The 23,349-nt window shown below is 38.3% G+C and overlaps 1 protein-coding gene across 3 annotated transcripts in view; it reads right to left on the bottom strand.

The window, feature by feature from the left end:
- Positions 1 to 23,349, bottom strand: part of NRG3 (neuregulin 3) — a 601,472-nt gene that overhangs the window by 5,000 nt on the left and 573,123 nt on the right. For all 3 annotated transcript variants that reach the window (XM_070945188.1, XM_070945189.1, XM_070945187.1), the window contains exons 5-8: positions 21,955 to 22,057; positions 17,166 to 17,292; positions 9,283 to 9,410; positions 2,482 to 2,652 (exon numbers count right to left, since the gene is read on the bottom strand). In XM_070945188.1, the coding sequence (XP_070801289.1) occupies positions 2,482 to 2,652; positions 9,283 to 9,410; positions 17,166 to 17,292; positions 21,955 to 22,057 (529 nt within the window). The remainder of the gene's footprint in view (positions 1 to 2,481; positions 2,653 to 9,282; positions 9,411 to 17,165; positions 17,293 to 21,954; positions 22,058 to 23,349) is intronic.

The following is a 23,349-nucleotide window of genomic DNA, read 5'->3' as shown; positions in this document are numbered from 1 at the left end:
CCTTATCAGTTACTACTTTGGGAATCTTTTGAAGACACGGAACCATGCCAATCAACATGCCTAAATGGCTGGTATTGATCTGCCTTAAATTATTTCTGAGGAAACAAACTCCTTTCATGAGACCTTTCTTCTCTCTTACACAGAACAGGGCCATCAATCCACAACCTCAAGGCTCTATGTTCCACCAAGGATTGGCCTCATCTGCATGATTGCAACAAGAGAGTGATGTTTAAAGAAGGCATGCCAGGGTTGGCAGTGCCTTAGGGAAGGCATGCCTTAGGGTTGTAAATTATAATAGTGGTGGGTTTCTACCGGTTCGTCCTGGTTCGGGAAAACTGGTAGTGGCGGTGGCAGGAGGCTCCGCCCACCCACCCGGATGTCATCACGGATGCTCTGTGCATGCGCAGAAGGTTCTGTGCCTGCACAGAAGCTCCGTGCATGAGCAAAGTGATTCTGAACCAGTAGCGAAGGTAAGTGGAACCCACTACTGGGTTGTAGACTTCAACTTCCAGGGTTCCCCAGCCAGTCATGCTGGCTGGAGAATTCTGGGAGTTGAAATCCACAACTCTTAAAGTTACCAGAGTTGGAGATCCCTGCCTTAGAGAGTAGAAGACATAGGAGACTAAGGTTTTGGAAACCCTGGGCAAGTCAATTATTATTATTATTTTTTACTGTATGTCTTTTTAGGCCCTGTCTTCAGAATATGTAAAACTAAAGTTTTATTTTGAATCAGTTGTTATCATTGTTATTTTTAAGTCGGAACACAAGGGGGATATTTTCTGCATTGGTTCATTATGTGAACTTTATACAATCTTTCTTATACAGTTAGGAGGTTGCTAGGCTGTCCTTGTGATTGAATTGCTAACTGGATTTTCCCAGGAGAGAAAGAATGAGAGTAGCAATTAGAGTAGCAAAAGACAGCATAGTTTAGATTGTGTGGGAGAAAGTGGGTGAAGACAGTTCCTCCCTAATGGTTCCTAGAGTGTATGTTTCAGGTTGCAAGTAGTCAGTTTTTCAAGGTTTCTGTCTAGAAGTGAGGAACAATAAAGGAAATCCCTTAGAAGAACTGCGGTGTGTCGCTCTTGGTTTTTGGGAAGCCTGAGAGTTCTTCACTCATCCTGCTGGTGCTTTTCAGGTGTGAGGTCCCCTATCAGCAAGACCACCCCAGCTGTTATTGTGCCCTGTTCCCCTACAAATGAAGAAGTTGCAGGAGTTTTGATCATTCCCTCATTATATCCTGCAGTTGAAGTTATGTTTTCAAAGCAGAGTGGCTCAAATTTAATTCTTCCACCTCCAGATCCCAAACCATAAATCCAAATGGAACCATTGAATTTCCAATCTGCCTCGTTGCTTATGTCTTGTCTTTCTCTATTGTGGGCAGGCCATGGCAAACCTTCATTCTTCCAAACTTAGTTGGCCTCCTGAAAGGAGAAATGTTTGCTGTTGGGAGTACAATTCCATTAAGTTTCTTCATTGGGTGTACTCAGTTTTTATTCGCAACATTGCAGCTTTTGAAAAGGGAAAAGTCAGAACTGCAGGCCAATGGAGCATAACCATGTTGGGCATCTGCCCAGCAGCTCTTAAGAGAGCTAGAGTTACTGCAGAGATAGGGGAAGGTCCATGGAAAAGTGGCAGAGGATTTAGGTTAAATTTGGGACAATTCTTCAGGTAGAGGCTACTGAAATTTGGATACTTGCATTATGCTGAGATTTCCTAATTGAAAATAGATTTATCTAGACAATCGTAGTTTTTGAGATAAGTGATTCCAAACAATTACTATGACTAACCATGACAAAAGATCAAAGAGAAATCTCAGTGCTCATGAAAACCAACAACCCAAATATTAATATTAATCAGTGATTCTCTATTGATCTACTTTCTAGAATGTTTTCTATCTAGAGTCATATTTTGAAACTTCTAGATAAATTAGAGCAAATGGATTCCAAGATCCATCTGAGTTTGATTAATTCTACTCAAATACCAACATACTGTATTCTAAACCTCATTTTGAATTGCAAATTTCTTAATGGGAGTATCTAATTTTGGGACTTTCTTCCTAGTTTCTTTTTTTTTTTCCCCTTTATTGCATAACATCTTGCCTGGTGAAAAGCTTTGTGGCATTTCACTTGATCTTGATAATGGAATTGCCTAACCATAACTTTTAGTGTGTAAGTACTAATTAGTGGATTTTCTTCTTAATGTTTTACTAAAACCTCTGAGGAAGATAGGCAGTTAAAAACTACGAAATGTAAGTAAAATCAATAAAATAGAGTGTCACAGATCCAGTCCCACTAATGTTGGCAAACTGAGTCTAAACGCAACTAAGTTTGAATTCAGTCCATCATGGGTACAATTTGAAGAGAGATCTGTCAAATGTACGTGTGGATTTCATTAAAAAGTATTCATTCTTTCATTTCCACATGCCTTCCTTCAGTATAATTCTTAATAGCAGACCGGTTTCCCTCGTCTTCTCCTACTTACCCTTGAGAAGGTCCTGTATCCTGATCCAAGATCTTGGACTCTTCTAATTGTTGGTATGCTGGTCCTGTAATGCCATTGAATCTACCCCGTGGTAAAGGAGGAGTCCTTCGAAAGGCATTTCTGTGCAACATTCCAGGTTGCTGGCCTGCATTGCAATACGAAGAAAAATTCCTAGGAACAGAAAGATAGAAACCATCAGAGTTCAGCTCTTGGAAGGAAAGTTGTACTACTTCAGTAATACAGAAAATAGAATAATAGGGTTGGAAGGGACCTCAGAGGTCTTAGTTCAACCCCCCGCTCAAGGCAGGAGACCTTATACCACCCGGCTCAAATGCTTGTCCAGTCTCTTCTTAAAAACCTCCAGTGAAAACCTCAACTTCTGGAGGCAAGCTCTTCCACTGGCTAATCGCTCTCACTCTCTGCAAATTTCTCCTTATTTCTAACTTGGATCTCTCTTTAACAAGCTTTACTTCTTGTCTTGCCTTGACAAAAAATCCATTAACTAACCCATTAATGGAGTAGAGATAACAATGCATCAACTTTAACCTTGATCAAATAAACCAATTTTGTATTCCTTCTTATTTCTAACAGCCTTAATCTTTAGTCCATTCAAATGATGTCCAGAATTTGATTTCTTCTCATTTTTTGTTCCTTCTCACAAGATACTTCAAAACTTTAACAAGCGTCTTTTGTAAATCCAATATGAGAAAATTATCCAGGTCATTCTCTTGGTTTGTTGTTTCTATATCTCTTTAGATTATTAAACCATGGTCCTTCCTTCCTTCCTTCCTTCCTTCCTTCCTTCCTTCCTTCCTTCCTTCCTTCCTTCCTTCCTTCCTTCCTTCCTTTTATCCATGTCTTTCTTATAGCCTGTCATTTGTAAATCCACTTTCAACTCAGTCTTGAGGTTCTCAGATAGAACTTATTTCCACGCCACAATTTTTAGAAGCAGTCTATTCATAGAGGGAGATGTTTCTGTTGACACTATTAAAATTAGGCTCTGAGTTCATTGTTCAAAAATATCCTCCAATATGTTCAATGTCAGAATACTTTGCTTTGCTCTGTAATTGTAAATCAAATTGAGATCTTCTTTTCCTTTAATTGTAATACTTAGTTCCCCCTATTGTCCAGATTTTTAAATTGTATCTTATGTTCTTTAAAAAAAAATCAAAACAAAACCATTTTCCCATGGGAAGAATTCTTTATAATTAATTCCAAAATTTTATTTCAAATTTATCAGGACTTTTTGTCTCTTTGTAAGTTTCTAAAATCAAAGTTTCAAGCATTCTTTTACAATTTATTTAAAAAGTTCTTAAACCTTTAGTTACCACTTTCCTTTCTTTGAAAGAAACTCACTTGGTACTATAAAAATTTTTGGCCCAAGGATTCCTAATATCTGAAAAACAACTAACTTGTAATTCCCAGAAGTGATTAGAAAAGCAAGTATGTGTACTTAATGTCCTTGCAAAGGTACTAATCATGGTGTGAGCAAAGTATCTCCCAGAGCTGTAAACCCACTGGAGACCTTTATCCCATTGTCTTCTCATGAGGAGCAGCTGTCTGGAACATTTTTGGGTAATCCCAGCTCCTTTCTTTGTCTGGAGAGGAAGGGCTGATTTACCAACTCTTAAATTTAATTTTAATTCTCTCCCAGCTACACATTTTAGCACATCAGTCCACCATTTTTTCCTCTGGAGGTCCGTTTTTTCTTATTCTTTTAGTTTAATTTGTATTCTGTTTATCAAAAACATCAATTAAAACCCCACAACATCACATAAACCTACGTAATTCCTTCACTGATCAATGGTAACTTATAATTTTCAAAAACTTCTCAGACTTTCTGTAAGTGATTTGCTTAATAGATATTCAGTACTTGGCTTCAGGAACACTGATCGGTCATAATTCTAACGTTTGCACTTCGCACTTTCTGTGTGAGATTTTAAAAATTCTGTAGGGCAACAATAAATCAAGATGTGTTTCAAAAGTGCTATATGTCACTCTAGTGGTGATGCAGGACCAAAATATGAAATCAGGCAGATGACTAATATATCACCTATGTGTAACACTCATCATCTAATAGCATAAAGTAATTTTTAAGGAGCTACATGATGGAGAACATCAACTTGAAGTTTATTAATCACTAAATTTGGAAGTCTATTCCCCATTTCTCCCCCCTTTGATGTATTAAATATCTGATTTGTAAAATGTACAAAAGCAAGTCCTAATAAATCATTTCAGGCTCAAATCTCTTTAACTCAAACCTGTTTATACATTACTAGGCTAACATTATGGCTATGATGTTGGATAAACTGTTGGACTTGAATTAGGGAGACTGTTTCAAGTCCCAGTTCAACTCTGGAACTCAACTTTCTGCCAATTATTCACTACCTAAATCCGGTTTATTATAGAGGGCTGTTATTATGGGAAGAAAGCAGGGGGGGGACTGTACGTAGCTTTGTTTTCTTGGAGAAACGTGAAATAATAAATAACAACAATAATTAGATGTGACCCACAATGTTAATTAATTTCTAGCAACGCTCAAAGAAAAGCATTGGAAGCCTTGTGCTGCACCATTAAGCCCTGCTTGTTCTTGCACATCTGCCTTTCTTCGACACAGGTGGATTCATTCCATGTGCAGAAATCCACTCAAGGGCTAGAGAAGGAGATCAGGACATGCTGTAGGAGATGACCAAGCTGAGCCTGAGGAAGCGGTCAAATGCATCATCAGTTTGTAGTCACTACACCCCTGTAAGAGATCCATGTCCAGCCCGCCCCACTCCCGAAGTCCTTTGAATTTTATCTGGCACCAATTGGCATTGACCATTAGTAGATCAGATTCTTGTGTATAGGTAGCATGGAATAAACTCATAGTGATTTTGAACATCATCCTGAGCCTGATGCATGTGGCTATGATGTGCATCATGTGGGGCTTGAAAGGGATCTGATTAAACATGGAAATAAAGAGAGAGAGAGGGGGGGGAGGAGGGGGAGAGGGGAGGGAGGGAGGGAGGGAGAAAAAAGAAAAAGAAAGAAAGGAAGGAAGGAAGGAAGGAAGGAAGGAAGGAAGGAAGGAAGAAAGAAAGAAAGAAAGAAAGAAAGAAAGAAAGAAAGAAAGAAAGAAAGAAAGAAAGAAAGAAAGAAAGAAAGAAAGAAAGAAAGAAAGAAAGAAAGACCTGCACTGCCTCCAAATTGCCTGCAGGGCACAATTTAATGTATTTAATATTGTTAAAACTCAAACCTGGCGGCTTCTTCCACTAAGACCTTTCCTGAATATTATCCTAAAAGGCATACGTTTCCCCACACTCCCATGATTTATAAAAATGCTAAAAATATTTCTTTCACCAAACTTTTTAAAGTGTTCAAATTTATTGATTCTATTAAAAAAAAGCTTCTCATTTTTATTTTAAATGCCATTGCTGCCTTGAGTAAAAAGATAAAAATGTACAGTATAAATCCATGCAATCAATATGGAAAATCATTGTTTTAATGCAGTGATTTGACCCATTATCTTAAATTCAAATGACCCCCTGAAGCTTTTGATAGGCCAGGGGATGATTCATCCACCAAGAGCTACATCAGCGTACTGTATATCTAAGAGACACAAGCACACTTATCTGTGCCCAGGCATTTCTTAAAAAAAGGTATTTCACAGAGAACAAATGTGAAATAAGAAAAGGGCAGGGTAAAAAATAGGAAATGAATGAATGAATAAACAAGAAGTTTACAAATGGAGAAATTACAATATTTCACAGTATCATTAATTAATCATTAATTGTTGTATCATCTTAAAAGACTGGAAGTTGCCTAAGCAATGGATAAATAGGAATCACAATCAGCACACAGTATGATTCATAAAATAAAATTCTGAAGGTTAATAAATTCTGTCCATATTCATAAAAGTCTGTTTTAATTTTAAGAATCCTGTAAAATCAAAATATAAATTTTATGCAGACAGTAACTCAGATTTTGGATGTCTGTGGAGATCCTGAGTCCTCCAGGTCATGGTTGTCCCAAAGGTGCTTTTTCTGGAGGCAACTGGACTTTCTTGATTTTTTTTGAAGACGTTTCGCTTCTCATCCAAGACGCTTCTTCAGCTCTGAGAGGATGGTGGGGTATGGAAGGGTTTATATTCCTTGCATCCTTTCAGGGAGTCCTTGAGGCCACTTGGAAGTTTATATGTGTGCTTGGGGTCACCTGAGTAGTGCAAATGGGTGTGGAGCCTTCTTGGAACTGCTGAAAGGACTGTGTTGTAAACAGGAGGCATATGATGTTGTATCCCTCCCCCTCTGTTCAATTTTGACATAAATAGCCCCTTTGACTCCTCTTTCAAACCAGCAATACTCTTTGTCCAAAATGTGGACTTTGCTGTCTGCAGAAGTGTGGCCTTTGCCTTTTAAATGCAGCTGGACTGCTGAATCTAGTCCTGATAAACCTCCAAGTACCCTCAACAATTCTCCAAAAGGATGCAAACGACCAGCTGTCTGCAAGGAATATAAATCCTTCCATTCCCCACCATCCAGTCAGAGCTGAAGAAGCTTCTTGGATGAGAAGCGAAATGTCTTCAAAGAAACCAGAAAGTCCAGTTGCCTCCTTAAAAACAAGCACCTTTGGGTCAAATTTTGGATGTGGTACAAATCCATACACTGAATCACTGCACTGAAGACTCAGAATGCTTTCCAGTTTGAATTCAATTCTGTGTCAAGTCTCCTTCTATGATGCAAAGTTATTTTACACATCAAAGTATCCTTAATTACACATTCTTCCTCAGAAGGAATTAAACGTACTTTCTCATAAAATATCCTTGCAGCAAGATATTCAAAGCTAATTCCCTACACTTTCTTTGAATATATGGGCTTGTACATTTTAGTGAAAATGTCACAAATTGAAAAGGGAGTTCAACTTTTAAGATTCAAAAATTCCTGTGCCACCGTATAAGAAGGAGCAATCCAAACTAAATGTTACTTTCCCAGCAATATTTGGAAAATGAACTATTATGTTTACAGCTAGGGTAGGACTAAGGTAATATGCCAACAACAGAACATCTTTGATGGATTTTCTCTGTAAGTAGAGCATTGAGAGTAAAATGAGAGTGCAGTACTGCAGCTACTTCAGCTGACTGCTAGTTCAGCAGGTCAGCAGATCAAAGCTCACTGGCTTGTGGTTGACTCAGCCTTCCATCCTTCCGAGGTGGGTAAAATGAGGACCCAGATTGTTGGGGGCAATATGCTAATGCTAATGCAATATGCTAATATGCAATATGCTATATGCTAACTTTGTAAACTTTGTAAACCGCTTAGAGAGGGCTGTAAAGCACTATGAAGCGGTATAGAAGTCTAAACAATAATAATAATTAATAATCCTCTTCCACTGACATTTCCATTCTTGCATATCTATTACTGCGTCCAAGTGCTGCATCGGTTCAATCCTACACTTTTTGAATTTGTGAATCACACGTCACCAACAATTGATCAATAAGATTCAGTCGATGCTGTAAGTCACACATTATACAATTTTCAGTCAAGACTTTCCAAATCCTGCCTGATTTCTGCCTTTCTTTTAATTCTGGGTTGCTTATTCATTATTTATTTTGAAATTCTGGTGAATCTCAAACATTTTATCTTTGTCTGATTGATAATCATATCTTGTGGTCACAAAGAACATGCAAATAAACAGGGTCATTTTCTGATAGATGAGATAAACAGATAGACAGACAGACAATATATGGTCCTTTGTATCTGACTGACTATTGTCAGTTTTAATGTCTTTTAAATTTCAGTGTTTAATGTTTTTAAGCTTGAAATTGTTTTATACTGTTATTTATGGCATTGCAAGCTGCCCAGAGTTGCTTGATAGATGAGTAGCATGTAAACTAGATGATAGATAAACAAACAGACATGCAGACAGACGATGGATGGATGGATGGATGGATGGATGGATGGATAGATGATAGATAGATAGATAGATAGATAGATAGATAGATAGATAGATAGATGATAGCTAGACGATTGATAGATGATACTCTGTTTCCCCAAAAATAAGACCCTGTCTTATATTTTTTTGAACCCTGAAATAAGTGCTTGGCCTTATTGCCATGCACTCAAAAGCCTGATTGGGCTTATTATCAAATAATATTTTGGGGAAATATTTTGGGGAAAACAGGGTAGATGATAGATAGATGATAGATAAACAAACAGGCAGGCAGGCAGACAGATAGATAGACATTGTTCAGGTGCTAAGTTGTGTCTAACTCTTCACGATTCCATGGACCAGAGCAGGGAGGGAGGGAGGGAGGGAGGGAGGGAGAGAGAGAGAGAGAGAGAGAGAGAGAGAGAGAGAGAGAGAGAGAGAGAGAGAGAGAAGCCACACTTAACCAGCCTTTGCTGGTTACAGGCACTATGCAAAGAAACCCTTTTCTTTACACAGAATCATATTTGTCAGCACAAGTTAGTTTTGTAGCCTGCCTTTGGGTTGGTGGGTCATTAACTTCAAGAATTGATAAGAGGGTAGGCAGAGGAAAGAACCCTCTATGTAACTGGAGTACAGTTATCTTGTTCGCTGGCCTGTGACTCTTGTTTCATACTTCCTCTAGGCCCTTTATAGAAGAGTGAAAGGGGGCAATCCAACAGCTGCAATAATGGTTTTGACATCTATAAGAGAAGATTCCCCACGCTCTCTGCTTAACAAGCAAACGGAGGTCCTCTGAAACAGCTCCGGATTGCAAATGTTTTCTAAGTGACCATGTTCACCTGCCTTGCATTTATCTCACAAAGGAAACACCCAGTTTAAAAAACACGTCCTTACCTATGTAGCTTTGCAGCCTGGCCTCCTCTGTCTGTAGACAAAGCTTCAGGGAAGGACTGAGTGCCTGAAAAACTAGATTCCATCATTTTCCCCATCACTGGCTCTTGATGTCTTCTTGTTGTTGGATACTATAAAGGAAGGAAGGAAGGAAGGAAGGAAGGAAGGAAGGAAGGAAGGAAGGAAGGAAGGAAGGAAGGAAGGAAGGAAGGAAGGAAGGAAGGAAGGAAAGGATACAAAGCAGTATGTTAAACTTTGTGGTGCTTTCAGAACTGGACATTATGGTACAGTAGACCTGGCAGACAGCTTCAATTTAGTTCTAATCACCAATAGAGGGCCATCATGTCTTTGCTCAAATTAAATATATCCAGTGGGGGGAAAAAAGGTGAGGACTATTAATACTAAAAAATGAGTAGAGTAGAGTAGAGTAGAGTAGAATAGGCATAGACTCCTATTTAATGCCAATCTAGTGCTTGTAGTTGACTAGATTCTTGTGTATAAGCAGAGAAATAAATCAGTTTACCTGAAGCAAAACATGTGGTTCTGATTCTTTGCACCTGAGAAGCACAGATGCTTGGCCCAAACCCAGAGCAGTTTCTTGCACTGAGGTTCTTCAAGATTCCAACAATAAAATAAAAATCTGGAAGATGTTCCACTATACTTTCTTACTAAGCAATGGTAACGTCCCCTCTAATATTTTATTTATTGAGTAACTCATTTTTAATATAGCTTCTACTTATACTCCTTCATCCCTGTGTATATCAGTACAATGTACAAAAGTTGATTATGATAAGGTGCAAGGCAATAAAATAAATAATCCACATCTCAATAACAATCCAAATATAGATTCTACTAAATCCTTCATCCCTGTGTATACCAGTACAATGTACAAATGTTGATTAAGGTACAATGCAATACAATTTCAGTAACAATCCAGATATGGATTTTTAATGCCATATGATTGAATATGCTCTTTCACGTGATACCATTTGGCTTAAAAATAAGCATTAAATAAAGAGCAAAATAAATTGAAATAGTGAATGGTTTATGAAGAACATGACTGAATATGCAATTACAGTTTTGCATATGTGTCAATATTTGCATTTTTTAGCTGAGACCATATAGGGTCAAGAAGATGCACAAAATTACATCAAAATTTAAAGTGTGTCTCTATTGTTTCTCCTCTAAATAAAATCATGAACACTTTCCTAAAGATGAGGATCAAAAGCCAATCTCTCGTAGATCTTAATAAGAAACACAAAATATTTTCTTAGAAAGTGCTGCATTTTCCTTTGATGTGAGATATGCATATAGACTCTTTCAGTGCATATATTCTTTAAATCCACACTCTAGTCTTCCAGCATACATCTATTTTAATTATCAGTATAACTCTTATTTTTGTTGAAAACTAACCTATACACTACATTCTATTTTAATTTAAATAGGGAACCATTCTATTTTCATTCTCTCCAACCTCCAGATCTCCCCTCTGTAATTTCCCAGTTAAATAATTGCACAGCTTCTCAAACACATAGACATTCCTGCTGAGAATCTGTCCTGCATGGAAAATACGGAATCTCATTAAAATTCAAGTATTCAACTTTACTTCCATTCAGGCATAGAAAAAAAATGCTCTTCAACTAAAAGTCAACCCAGACTGGCCCCCTTCTCCATTGCAAAATCTGGAAGATTTCTGTACTTGTCCAAAATATCTCTATTCTTTTCATTTCTAAGATACTTGGAAGTCACATCTTGATCATGGCTAATTCTGTTAAATCTAAATCCATGTCTAAGACACACAGTTCCATTTTGATGGCTCGGACTATCTAATATCTCAGAGACTTTTTCATATATACTTAACGGTTTTCTGTGTGTCACATGTGCTCCAATATGGCAACCAACTTGATTTTTTTTTACCTGATAAGTGTATTAATTAGGTCTCTGGAACTGCTAGACTTTTCAAATTGATTTAAACTGATTGTTCTCTATTCGGGTGGTCAATTTAACTTGATAAATCAAATTAAATATATCCCATTGAATACAGATAAATTCAGATGTTTCCATATACATCTTTTACTAATTAAAAAAAAAAGATTGCTTGAATCAAATTGTTCAAATGCCAGTTCAAATGTCACAACTAGATCATTAAAATAAGAAGAACAAGAACAATGTTAATAATCAATTTAAATATTTCCAAAAAGACCTGTTTTCCAATTGAATGGAACCTTTGAAATAGATTTCCTAGGCATCACCTCCTGTGTTCCCATAAAAATCCCGCTACAGTCATTTTTTAAATATATTTCTGTATAAAGTCAAGAATAAGTCTTACCATTTGACTTTTCAATGACTTCCATTAATTTCCATTCATTAAACCTTACAAAGAAGATTTTGGAGTAGAAACTATTTTTCTTAAAAGTATGTGTGAAATGTTAATACAAATATATTGAAAGCACACTCTCTTGTAGCCTGATTTTATAATGCAGTTTTAGCTCTGCATACTATTTTTGTATTTCAAGCGACTGAATTTGTAGCTGGCTCAGAGGGGTGACAAAGAGGGGAAGGAATGTATTATTTTTCCTAACTGCAGTTAGGCAAACAGCTGAAAACATAAATGAGCTGGCTGAAGTGGAAAGCAAATTTGCAATGCATTATAAGTAGCTACAAGGGGAAGTGGAAGAATTATAGTTATTTCTTCACATTTACATATCACATTCTCCCGAGCAAGAAGCAGAAGAGCGACGATAACATATATTTCTGCACTGTGCATCGCAATTGGGGGTAAAGGAAGTCCAACCTAACGGTACAAAATAAATTCAGGCACAAAATCTAAAAGAAAATAGAGTCACTTGTTGATTGAAGTGACATAAATAAAAACATAAGCAAGTAAAATAAGGTATTCCTAAAGTTTCCAAAGGGAAATGACAATGCTCACGTAAGGGATGAATTCAGTAACAGTCAACACTTCACAACTGACAGCAGTACAGGTAGTCCTTGACTTACCGTCACAATTGAGCTCAACATTTCTGTTACTAAGTGAAACAGTTGTTCAGTGAATTTTGCCCCGTTTTATGACCTTTCTTGCTGCACTTGTTAAGTGAATCTGGCTTCCCCATTGACTTTGCTTGTTGGCAGGTTGCAAAAGGGGACCACATGACCCCAGGACACTGCGACCGTCATAAATATGAGCCAGTTGCCAAGTATCTGGATTTTGATCACGTGACCATGACGACACTGCAAACATCATAAATATGCCAGTTCTCAGGCATCCTAATTTTGATCACGTGACCATGGGGATGCTCCAATGGTCATATGTCTGAAAAGGGTCATAAGTCACTTTTTTCATTGCCGTTGTAACTTCAAACAGTTACTAAACAAAAGGTTGTATGTCAAGGACTACCTGTAGTATTTTCCCATCCTTGGGAATATCAAAATATCTAGGCTTTTCCCAGTGAAATCTCAATGACATTAAAACCAAGTTCATACTGCCATATAGCTGCAGTTCAATGTTGTGATTTGGGAGTAAAAATTTGATCAAGCCAAATCTAGTCTTATAAATCACTGTTAAGAGTTCAACCTGTGCTTTTATGCAAAGTATCTTTAAAGTAATGAGTAACCCTCCATTATAAGATCATCCCCTCCAATGAATAATGCATGCATTCCCCTTTTCTCTCAATGAAGGAAAAAAGCCCTGGAAAAACAGATTAAAACTCTGAGATGGAAACAATCTCTGTGAATGCCACCATTTCAGGAGAACTGTTTATTGACATAATGACATGTAAAAGGTGCAAACAATAACAAAAGGCATGTCCTATTTTTAAAAGAGAGAGAGAGAGAATGAACTGCTTTAGCTTTGATATCTTGAATTTTTGGGGAAGACAGTAACGGATTTGTTTTACAAAGAAGTGCACTTTATCCCCTGTTCTAAAATCCCTTCAGCTAAAACCCTTGCAAAATTGTTTATTCGTCATGTTTACCAATTACATGGAGCTCCAAAACATATAATCTCGGACAGGGGTGTTCAATTTACTTCCAACTTTTGGAAGGAGTTTTTAAAGTTGATAGGCTCCGCCCAGGGGTTAAGCTCCACCCACCCACCCCCAGACTAATGGGGCTTGTGAGAGAACCAATGCCGTGTTAGAACAGTACTTGAGATGTTACGTAAATTACCAGCAAGACAACTGGGTGGACCTATTGCCATTTGCAGAGGTGGCATACAATAACTCCATACATAGTAGCACCGGGTTCACTCCGTTTAAGGTAGCGTCTGGTCAGGAGTTTCTGCCGATCCCCGAACTACCTCAGGATAACCCACAGAACCCGTCTTTGATTGAGTGGATCGAACAGTTACGGAGTACTTGGGCAGTAACTCGAAAAGCTTTAGATGATGCACACTGAGCACATAAAGCCCAGGCTGACAAAAAAAGATCCCCGGCACACATGTACAAAGTGGATGATAAGGTTTATCTTTCCACCAAATATTTACAGACCTCCCAGAAATCAAAAAAGCTTGGGCCTAAGTATGTAGGTCCTTTCCGAATCACTAGACTCATTATCCCAGTAACAGTTGAATTGGAATTGCCAAAAATTCTGAGATGAATCCACCCTGTATTTCATGTTAGTTTGTTGAAGCCAGAACACTCGTCCCCTTTGCGTTCGGACCAAGATTCTCCCCCGGTCCCCATACTGATAGAAGGGGAACAACATTTTGAAGTTAAGGAAATTCTAGACTCTAGGAAGCACCATGGTAAAGTGCAATATTTGGTGGCCTGGAAACATTTCCCTTTATCTCAAGCTGAATGGGTTAATAAACATGATATCTGGGCGCCCAGGAAAGTACAGTTGTTTCATACCAAATACCCTGATAAACCTAATTTCTGTATTGCATTTTCTCTCTTTTTCCCTGTTTAGGACTAACATCTCTTCTACAGAGGGGCCGAATGTCAGCCTCTGCTTTTACTGCTTTGGCTGCCATAAGAAACGGGAGGGGGGAGAGTTAGGGGGCTGGGAGGGGGAAGCGTGCTGGAGGAAGAACGAAAGTTTAGAAGAAACGAAATTGAATCCTTGGAGTGGCTATAGGGTAACCGCCGTGGCATTCCTGATTGATCATGCTGCCAGACGTGCTTCCACCTGACCCTGGAAGACCTTTGGATTGGATGATTTACGATGGACAGTGGGAGGGGATGCTTTCTATATGCACTTTTAGCACCTATTGCTTTTAATTTCAGCTTATCCTTGGTTGCGTTCACTTCATTTCTAGTAAAAGTACCTGTCTCTATAAAACATGGAGTTTGGGTCATTCTTTCCTGGACTTTGAAGGAAGCACACCTGACACTTCCTTTGACACAGAACTCAAAATGATAAAACCATGTCCTGTGTAAAGTTTTGAGTTGATTTAGTGCCTGGAAAGAATTTGTCAGTCTTTCAAAGTAGGTTAGGTGAAGAGACAGACACAAGAAGGATTCTAGGAGTGAAATATTCCTGGATATATTAGGATATAATATCAAAATCGGGAAATTCTGTCCAGGTGTCTTTCTGTTCCCTGTTACACTAAGAAATCAAGACAGGATTATTTTAACTTTCCTTCTTACATTCGGTTCAATAGCAAAAGTGCTTTTACAGCCGTTTCTAAGTGGTTTACAGAGTCAGCCTATTGCCCCCAACAATCTGGTTCCTGGTTTTACCAACCTTGGAAGGATGGAAGGATAGAAGGCTGAGTCAACCTTGAGCCAGTCAGGATTGAACTCCTGGCAGTGGGCAGAGTAAAATAGAGGATGTAAGTCCAGGGTAAAACAGATAAAAGAAAAATACAGGTAACCGTTGACTCCCGACCACAATTGAGCCCAAAATTTTATGTTGCTAAGAGAGACAATTATTGTGAGTTTTGCATCATTTTATGACTTTTCTTGCCACAGATGTTAAGTGAATTGCTGCAGTTGTTAAGTTAGTCACACGATTGTGAGCTGAATCTGGCTTCCCCATTAACTTTTACATTCAATTACCCCCCCCCCCCCACAAAATTACATTGACCATTCAACGTAGAGAAAAGTAAAGTCATACACTTAGGTAAGAAAAACCAAAAGCGCACATATAAACTGAGTGAAACCAGGCTTAGTGGCAGTGACTGTGAAGGGGATCTTGGCGTCTTAATGGACAACTGGCTAAATATGAGCCAGCAGTGTGCAGTGGCAGCCAAAAAAGCCAATGCTATCCTAAATTGCATTAACAGTGGGATACAATCAAGATCAAGTGAGGAACTAATACCACTCTATAAAGCCCTAGTAAGACCACACCTAGATACTGCATCCAGTTTTGGTCACTGCACTATAAAAAAGGATGTGGAGACTCTAGAAAGAGTGCAGAGAAGAGCAACCAGGGTGATTAAGGGAGTGGAGACTAAAACATATGAAGAATAGTTACAGGAACCGGGCATGGCTAGTCTAGTGAAGAGAAGGACCAGGGGAGACATGATAGCAGTCTTCCAATATTTGAGGGGCTGCCACAGAGAGGAGGAGGAGGGGGTCAGCCTATTTTCCAAAGCACCTGAAGGCCAGACAAGGAATAATAATAATAATAATAATAATAATAATAATAATAATAATAATAATAATAATAATAATAATAATAATAATAATTTTATTTCTATACCGCCCTTCTCCCGAAGGACTCAGGGCGGTGTACAGCCTATTTAAAAACACAAGACAAACATCAATTTAAAATTTAAAATTATTAAATAAATTTGGCTCCATTTAGAACCCCAGAAATTTAAAATACCCCAATTTAAAATTATCATGTCGATAGCCCGGCCTGGCGGAACAACAGGGTCTTCAGTGCACAGCATAATGTGCACAGTGAATAATGGATGGAAATTGATCAAGGAGAGATTCAACCTAGAAATGAGGAGGAACTTTCTGACAGTGAGAACAATCAACCCATGGAACAGAAGCTGCCTTCGGAAGTTGTGGGAGCTTCATCACTGGAGATTTTAAAGAAAAGATTGGACTGCCATTTGTCAGAAATGGTGTAGGGTCTCCTGCTTGAGCGGGGGGTTGGACTAGATAACCTACACGGTCCCTTCCAACTCTGTGAATCTGTTAAATCTGACTCTGCTTGTCAGAAGGTCGCAAAAGGGGATCACATGACCCTGGGACACTGCAACCATCATAAATGCAAGTCAGTTGCCAAGCATCTGAATTTTGATCATATGACTCATGCAATGGCTGTAAGTGTGGAAAGGTCATAGGTCACTTTTTTCAATGCTGTTGTGCCTTTGAACGGTCACTCAACGGACAGTTATACGTCGAGGGCTACCTTCCAATCATAAAATACATATGTGTTAAGGAGAAAAAAAAAATCAACATCCAGGTAAATCCATCGCCTTTATGGATACCTCGATCTGTTTGAAATAAGGGGTACTTTGGTCAAGTTGCTCAGCTACAAACCTAGCAATTCTGCTGATGATGTATAGATTAGAAGCCAGGAGGAACTAAGACCATTTCCAATACAGTTCTTCGTGTCGCTGTTATTTCAAGTAGAGATGTTAAATATCTAAGCCTAAGAGGGGCATATAATTGACAATCAAACAACACATGAGCAGTATCGTTGATGGCCGCAGCACCACATACACGATGTGGCAGGTGGGGGAAGCGTCCACCTTGGACCATATTTGAATCCAACAACTCAACTCTTGCTAGGCCAATTGAAAGGCTGCCATTCATCATGGCCAACTTTGACAAAAGCTGATACTCTTCTCCCTTCTTTTACACCCCAGGACCACAGGTGCAAACTAGGCCAGCTTTGGGACACAGGAAGAAGTGACAGTGACTGTGCCACCAGCATCCCAACATTCAGACAGCATAATAAGGATTAACATTGGCACATTTACTCACGTTTTGCAGCTGGACTTGGCTTTGGGCCCTGGCCTCTGTTTTTGCCATGATGCTGGAAGCATTAAGGCTGTAGGTTTTCCCATTCTGTATCTCTTTCAACTGTTCCTGGATGTACTTCGTTTGCTTTCTACAGAGAAACACCAACCAACCAACCAACAGACAAAAACAAGTGGTTTAGTTACTCTCCAATTCGCTTTGGTTTTTTTTTTCTCACTGATAATCGAAAGTGAGTGGCAATGGAAGAACAGATCCAACCACGTTGCATTGGGTTCTTCCTTAGCAAGGTCCTGATGGCATCATGCCAACAATGTCATAGGGTTGAGGGCAGGCATGCTGAATACAGAGCGGCTCACAACGTGATGAGATTGAACGGGGGACAACGGACATTGTTCGAAATAAACCTGGTTTTTAGAATTGGATGACCGAACGTCGTGGCAACTGAGAATTTGGAACTCACAAGAGAGAACAGATTAGGAAAAGGCTGGGATTAAGAGCGCAAACACAGAGGCATATTTTGCTAATTGAGGAAGGACAGATCAGTTAAACTGGCTCCCTCTTTTGAAAAGGATGAAGAAAAAAAGAAGTGATGGGAGTAATTATTTTGCATTGAATATGTTGGAGCAGAAACATGTTATCAAATGAATTAAAAATAATGCTGGGACAGTAAGGTTCTATTTAAATATCGGCACTTTCTTTGGAAAAAAAGTCAGACTCCTGTAATTTCAGTCATTGAACATGTTAACAAAATATCTCTAAAAGGAACTGCTATGCCTTTTGTAAGAAATTGTTACCTATGTAATCATCACTACAATAAAATGCTACGTAAGCAACAGGCTGCATTTCTTAAAGTATTTCTCACAATTATATACACGGTGTTCTTCAATAACTTAATTGGTCTCAGATTAACACAGAATTCTAATTTAAAATAATTTAAAAGTGGATGTTAAAGGGATTATCAATCAATTAATTTGGGAAAAATGCTCTAGATGCATAATTAGGGAGTAATAATTTGTAGAAATACAAGGTTTTGGGTTATACATCAGAGTGTCAGTAGACTACACATTTTGCTATAATAATACATTGGAGAATCATAAATGTGATTCTTTCATCACATGGAATTCAACGTATTGGAAGATACATATCCAGTAGTAAGGACTGCTCAGCAACTCATGATCACAAGAGCGCAATAGAGTGTAGATAGAGATTTGAGGATTTTGTAGTACAGAATATATGTAGCTCAGGATTAAACTGTTGGGTTATTGGTATTTTTCTGAGCTTGCTCGTATTCCTGTAGATGTTTCGTTAACAGGTTAGGTAGCAAGATCAGTGCATGGGAGAATGAAATTTAGGAGAGAATATTTGTAGCTCAGGGTTGAATTCTGAGTTTGGTGGGTTTTTTGCCAATGTTTCATTCCCCAACTGAGTGACATAAAACTGCATTGATGATGTTACCTAGTTGGGTAATGAAACATCTGCAAGAAAACCACCAAGCTCAGAGAGCACTAAGGACCCCAGAATGAAACTATATGTAACTATATAACTACAATATATAACTATATATTGCTTATATATAGTAGTGTGCTTGACAGTCTTGGTGGGGATGGGGTTTTTCCTCCTTAACAGTTCCTTGATTAGGATATTGTTTCTGCCTTGACTGGTCATCTGGTACTGCTGGGAAGATCTACTCTGCTCTGGATAGGTTATTTCCTCCTTTTATTCTGCCATTTCAATGGTGCGTAGATATGGTTTATCTGTATTTGTCTGTGGATGGCTGATTTGTCTGAGTGCTTCCATTTCCAGGAATTTCCCTGGCATTTTTGGATTTGGCTTGGTCAATCATTTCCTTGCTGAAATTGTGGTTGAATTTGTGCATTGAGAAGTTAAGAAATTTACACCATTGCTTCTGACTGCCAGGTGGGGCTCATGGAATCGTTCGGGATAAAGTATAAATGCTAGGGAATTCCTGGAAGTTTGACAGTCTGACCATTTTTCATGAAGTAAGGGAAACCTAGGTTTGTTGTAGCCTAACCTTGTAGAACAGCATTTTCTTAGAATTATAGCTTTATATAGTTCCACGTATTGATTAAGATAGAGCTTTTCTAAAGACTATCATGATTCCTTCTCCTTGTCCTTCTTCTTCTCCCTCTCTTTCTCCTTCTCCTCACACTTGCCCTTGTCCTTCTCTTTCTCTTTTTCTCTTTCACTCAATCTTTCTCTCAGTCTTTCTCACTTTCTCAATCTTTCTCTCAATCTTTCTCACTCTAACCACTGTGAGGTGGCACAGTGCAGCACTGCAGGCTACTTCAGCTGACTGCTAGCTGCAGTTCAGCAGTTCAAATCTCACCGGCTCAAGGTTTACTCAGCTTTCCATCCTTCTGAGGTGGGTAAAATGAGGACCCAGATTGTTGGGGGCAAGAGGCTGACTCTGCAAACCACTTAGAGGGGGTTATAACAGCACTATGAAGCAGTATATAAGTATAAGTGCTATAGTGCTATTGCTATTTTTCTCTCTTTCTCTCTCTTCCCCTCTTTCTCTTCCTCCTCCCCTCCTTCTTCTCCTTCTCCCTCTTCTCCTTGTCCTTCTCTTTCTCCTTCTCCTTCTTCTCCCTCTCTTTCTCCTTCTTCTCTTCCTTCTCCATAAATTTTTGCAGTGGATGCAATGGTAATAGGTAATGATCAATCATTGGTTAATATCAAGTTACAAATCTTGGAAACTGAATTAACAAAACTCCTGTCCTCCATGAGTTCATTATAGTGAGGTCTCTAGGTGTTGCTTGATCTTTTTTTCCTTCCTAGAGTGGGCAACTGAAGGGCCAACAGCTATTTCCCAAGATAAACGTGGCATTTAACATCTACCTGCCATTTGTTAGTGTTGCTTTGATACACTCCCTTTCTCCCCCCTCAGCTTCACTGCCTTTTCTTACAGATTGCTGCAAACCCCTGTGAATCCATGACAGATGGAATAGTGTGTAAGTGGAATAAAGAAACAGAGTAAATGAAAATAAATTTTAAAAATACGTGGAAGGAAGAGGCATTGGATTGAATCCAATTTAATATAATGGGCAAATAAACAATGTTTTAAAGTCCCTTCCACTGAAATCCATGGGACTTAACTCAGAATAATTCCCAGTACAGTGAGTTTTCTCACTCACCAATATTATGCATCAGGATAATTGACCTGTTTGGCTTCCCCTGAAGAATGTTGGGGTTTGTTGTTTGGTGTTTTTTTTTTTTTTTTGTCTTTTTGAAGAAAGCAAATATTTCTCTTTGCTTCCAGGAATAAAACCACAAAGGGAAGAAAATGAAACATGATCAGGGAGGGAGTAGCATAAAAATGCCAAAGCACTTTATTCTTGCAAAGGACATAACATTCCTGATAGCAAGAACAATTTCACAAGAGATAATTGTTTATTGAAAATCTTAGCTCTTTCCAGTGAAGTCTTATGGTGCCATGAGATCCACAGTTATTTGCAATCTTACTCATATAGTACACAGAGTATAATAATACTTCTAACACCATCAAACATCCACCTATGTCTATCTCAGATCTTTGGGTAGGACTCAATAGAAGGATAAAAATGCCAAATATGATTTGAACACCTGGCTGACTGTGCAATGTATTATTTTAATAATACTATAAATTGTGGCAAAAGAAAACAAAGATACCAATATTACCAATAGGTGCCTTGTGTGCAATCCCAATACAACCGTATGCCCTTGGCATTGACGAAATCACTATCCATCAATTGCAAGAGGCAGTTTTACTGGAACAGTTTACATCCTGTGACCATACCTTTAAGCCTGACAAAGGATAACATCTGTCTATCTCAGGACCTTGGGAAGGATTTGATAGGTGGATAAAATACCAAGTCCAGTTTAAACATCTGGCTGACTACGCAACGAACCATAATATAAATATAAAATATAATACTTGAGTATAATATAAGAATAATTCATAGAGAAATGGGTTATTTTTAATTACCAAAGGGCAGGACAAGAAACAATGGTTGGAAACTAACCAAAGAGAGAAGCAATCTGTAATTAAGGAGAAACTTCCTAACAGTGAAGACAATTGACCAGTGGAATAGCTTGCCTTCAGAAATTGTGAGCGCTTCATCACTGGAGGTTTTAAAGAAGAGGCTGAACTTGTCTGAGATTGTATAAATTCATCTGCTTAAACCGGGGGCTGGACTAGAAGGCCTCCAAGGACCCTTCCAATTCTATTCTATTCTATTCTATTCTATTCTATTCTATTCTATTCTATTCTATTCTATTCTATTCCATTCCATTCCATTCCATTCCATTCCATTCCATTCCATTCCATTCCATTCCACTCCACTCCACTCCACTCCACTCCATTCCACTCCATTCCACTCCATTCCGTAAATTAGATCCACTTTAATGCAGACATTGAATCAACTTGGACAAGGCACTTGATTCATATTGATTTGAACCTGGAGTTAATCCAATATTTTGCAGAGTTGCATTGCAGAGTAAGATGGATAAATGGATGGCGTATAAATGTAATATAAAAAAGCTGGTCCCATTAAACACACATGCATATTTGGAGAAAACCATGCCACTTGATCCGAATTGATTCAGAGTACTAGCTCAGCACTAGCTAGCTAACTGTGGTTCTACTGTGTGTATTTTAATTTCAGGGCATTGTCTCAGAAAGACAGTCTGCATAAAACAAGCCTCTGCTATGTCTTTTTCCAGAGCAAGAGCCTAAATAAACTATTCAATGGATGGCTAGAAGGAAGGGCAGAGACCAGTTAAGGAGCCTTACTTTGTTTTGAAGTAGAACGCTGCAGAGAGTGTGCCCACAATGACGATCCCAAAGACGATGCAGGAAATGGACAGCACCTGTCGCTGGTAAACCTCTTCGCTCTCTGTGGACGGCAGAATTGAGAATAATGACAACGTTAAACAGAAATCTTGAGAATTACGGCAATCGTTTCTTTTTAAAAAGGCATAAATGTAGTCAACACCTTGCTCAAGCAGTCCATAGTATGTGCTTCATGGGACATTGAGTTATTGGCCAACACGATACACGAAGCTTTTGTGAATCCTCAAAGACCTCATAATGCATAATAAGGCTTATTGCATGATCTTCAACTCTTTTAACCAACCTGTTTTCCTACAGGGAGTATGGTATCACATGGAAATATTCCTACATTTCACATGGCATATGTGGAAGGATCTAAGATCAGATGGCAAGCTATTTTAAATAGCTGGCCAGTGTCCCTATGGCCCAATATTTAACTGTTCACCTAAAAGCTTGATTTTAACAGCTTCTACAAAAAGAAGAAACTTCTTAAAAGTTTCTATTAATGGTTCCCATGGATCTAGAAGCGTGTTATTATAAAAATTAAATGTATTCAGCCCAGGCAATAGCTGCCCATTTCTTCAGAAAACCATATAAGTAAGTAACAGAAATTTATTTCACAGACTCAATTGTTATTGTGCTTCAGGAGTTTGTTTTGCCCTTTAACTACACAATTGTTTTTAGCCTCCATATTGTTTCACTGAGTTCCAAGCCAAGAAGCAATATCATATGTTGAAACTTTATAGCACTGGGGGGAAAAAAGAAATAAAAACCAACTCAAAAGAAATTCCTCCAGTTTGATAGAATTGGAAACAAGCCAATTCTGTCAGGGCTTTCTGTAATCTTAGATGTAGTCTAATGCATAGAATATCACTTTCCTAGCAATTGTTTATTTTTTTTTTTTAAAAAATATTATTTAAAGCAATGTCTACTCTATAGTAAACACTGAAGGAAACACTCCAGACGATAAGAAGACAATTACTGGTCAATTAATATGTAACTGAGACACTAAAGTAGAAGTGAATCGATAATTCCCTGCTGTATTTCAATATTTTAATCAAAGCCTTTCTCTTCTCACTGGTCTTTCCATTCCTCTGGATTATACTGTTGTACATTAATGTATAATGCAAGAATTAATTACAGTAAGGCTGAACAGCAAGCCTACAACTTCAAGGATATTGACAAATATCTGGGTAAATATTGAATTGAAACTTGGAAAGACATGTGTGTTAGCGTATTTGATCATTTCCAGAGCCAACCCAAAGGTAGGAACGAAGTACCGATAATACTCAGAGGATTGGCTGTTTTCACTGACACACATCTGCAAAGAGTAATAGTTTAATTAAATATTTAACA

The sequence above is a fragment of the Pituophis catenifer genome, unplaced genomic scaffold, assembly GCF_029215685.1.
Source record: "Pituophis catenifer annectens isolate HBS135680 unplaced genomic scaffold, rPitCat1.0.hap2 SCAF_6, whole genome shotgun sequence".
In the NCBI taxonomy this organism is placed as follows: domain Eukaryota; kingdom Metazoa; phylum Chordata; class Lepidosauria; order Squamata; family Colubridae; genus Pituophis; species Pituophis catenifer.
Note: the sequence above shows the minus strand (reverse complement) of the source record. Positions and strands in the feature narration are given on the sequence as shown.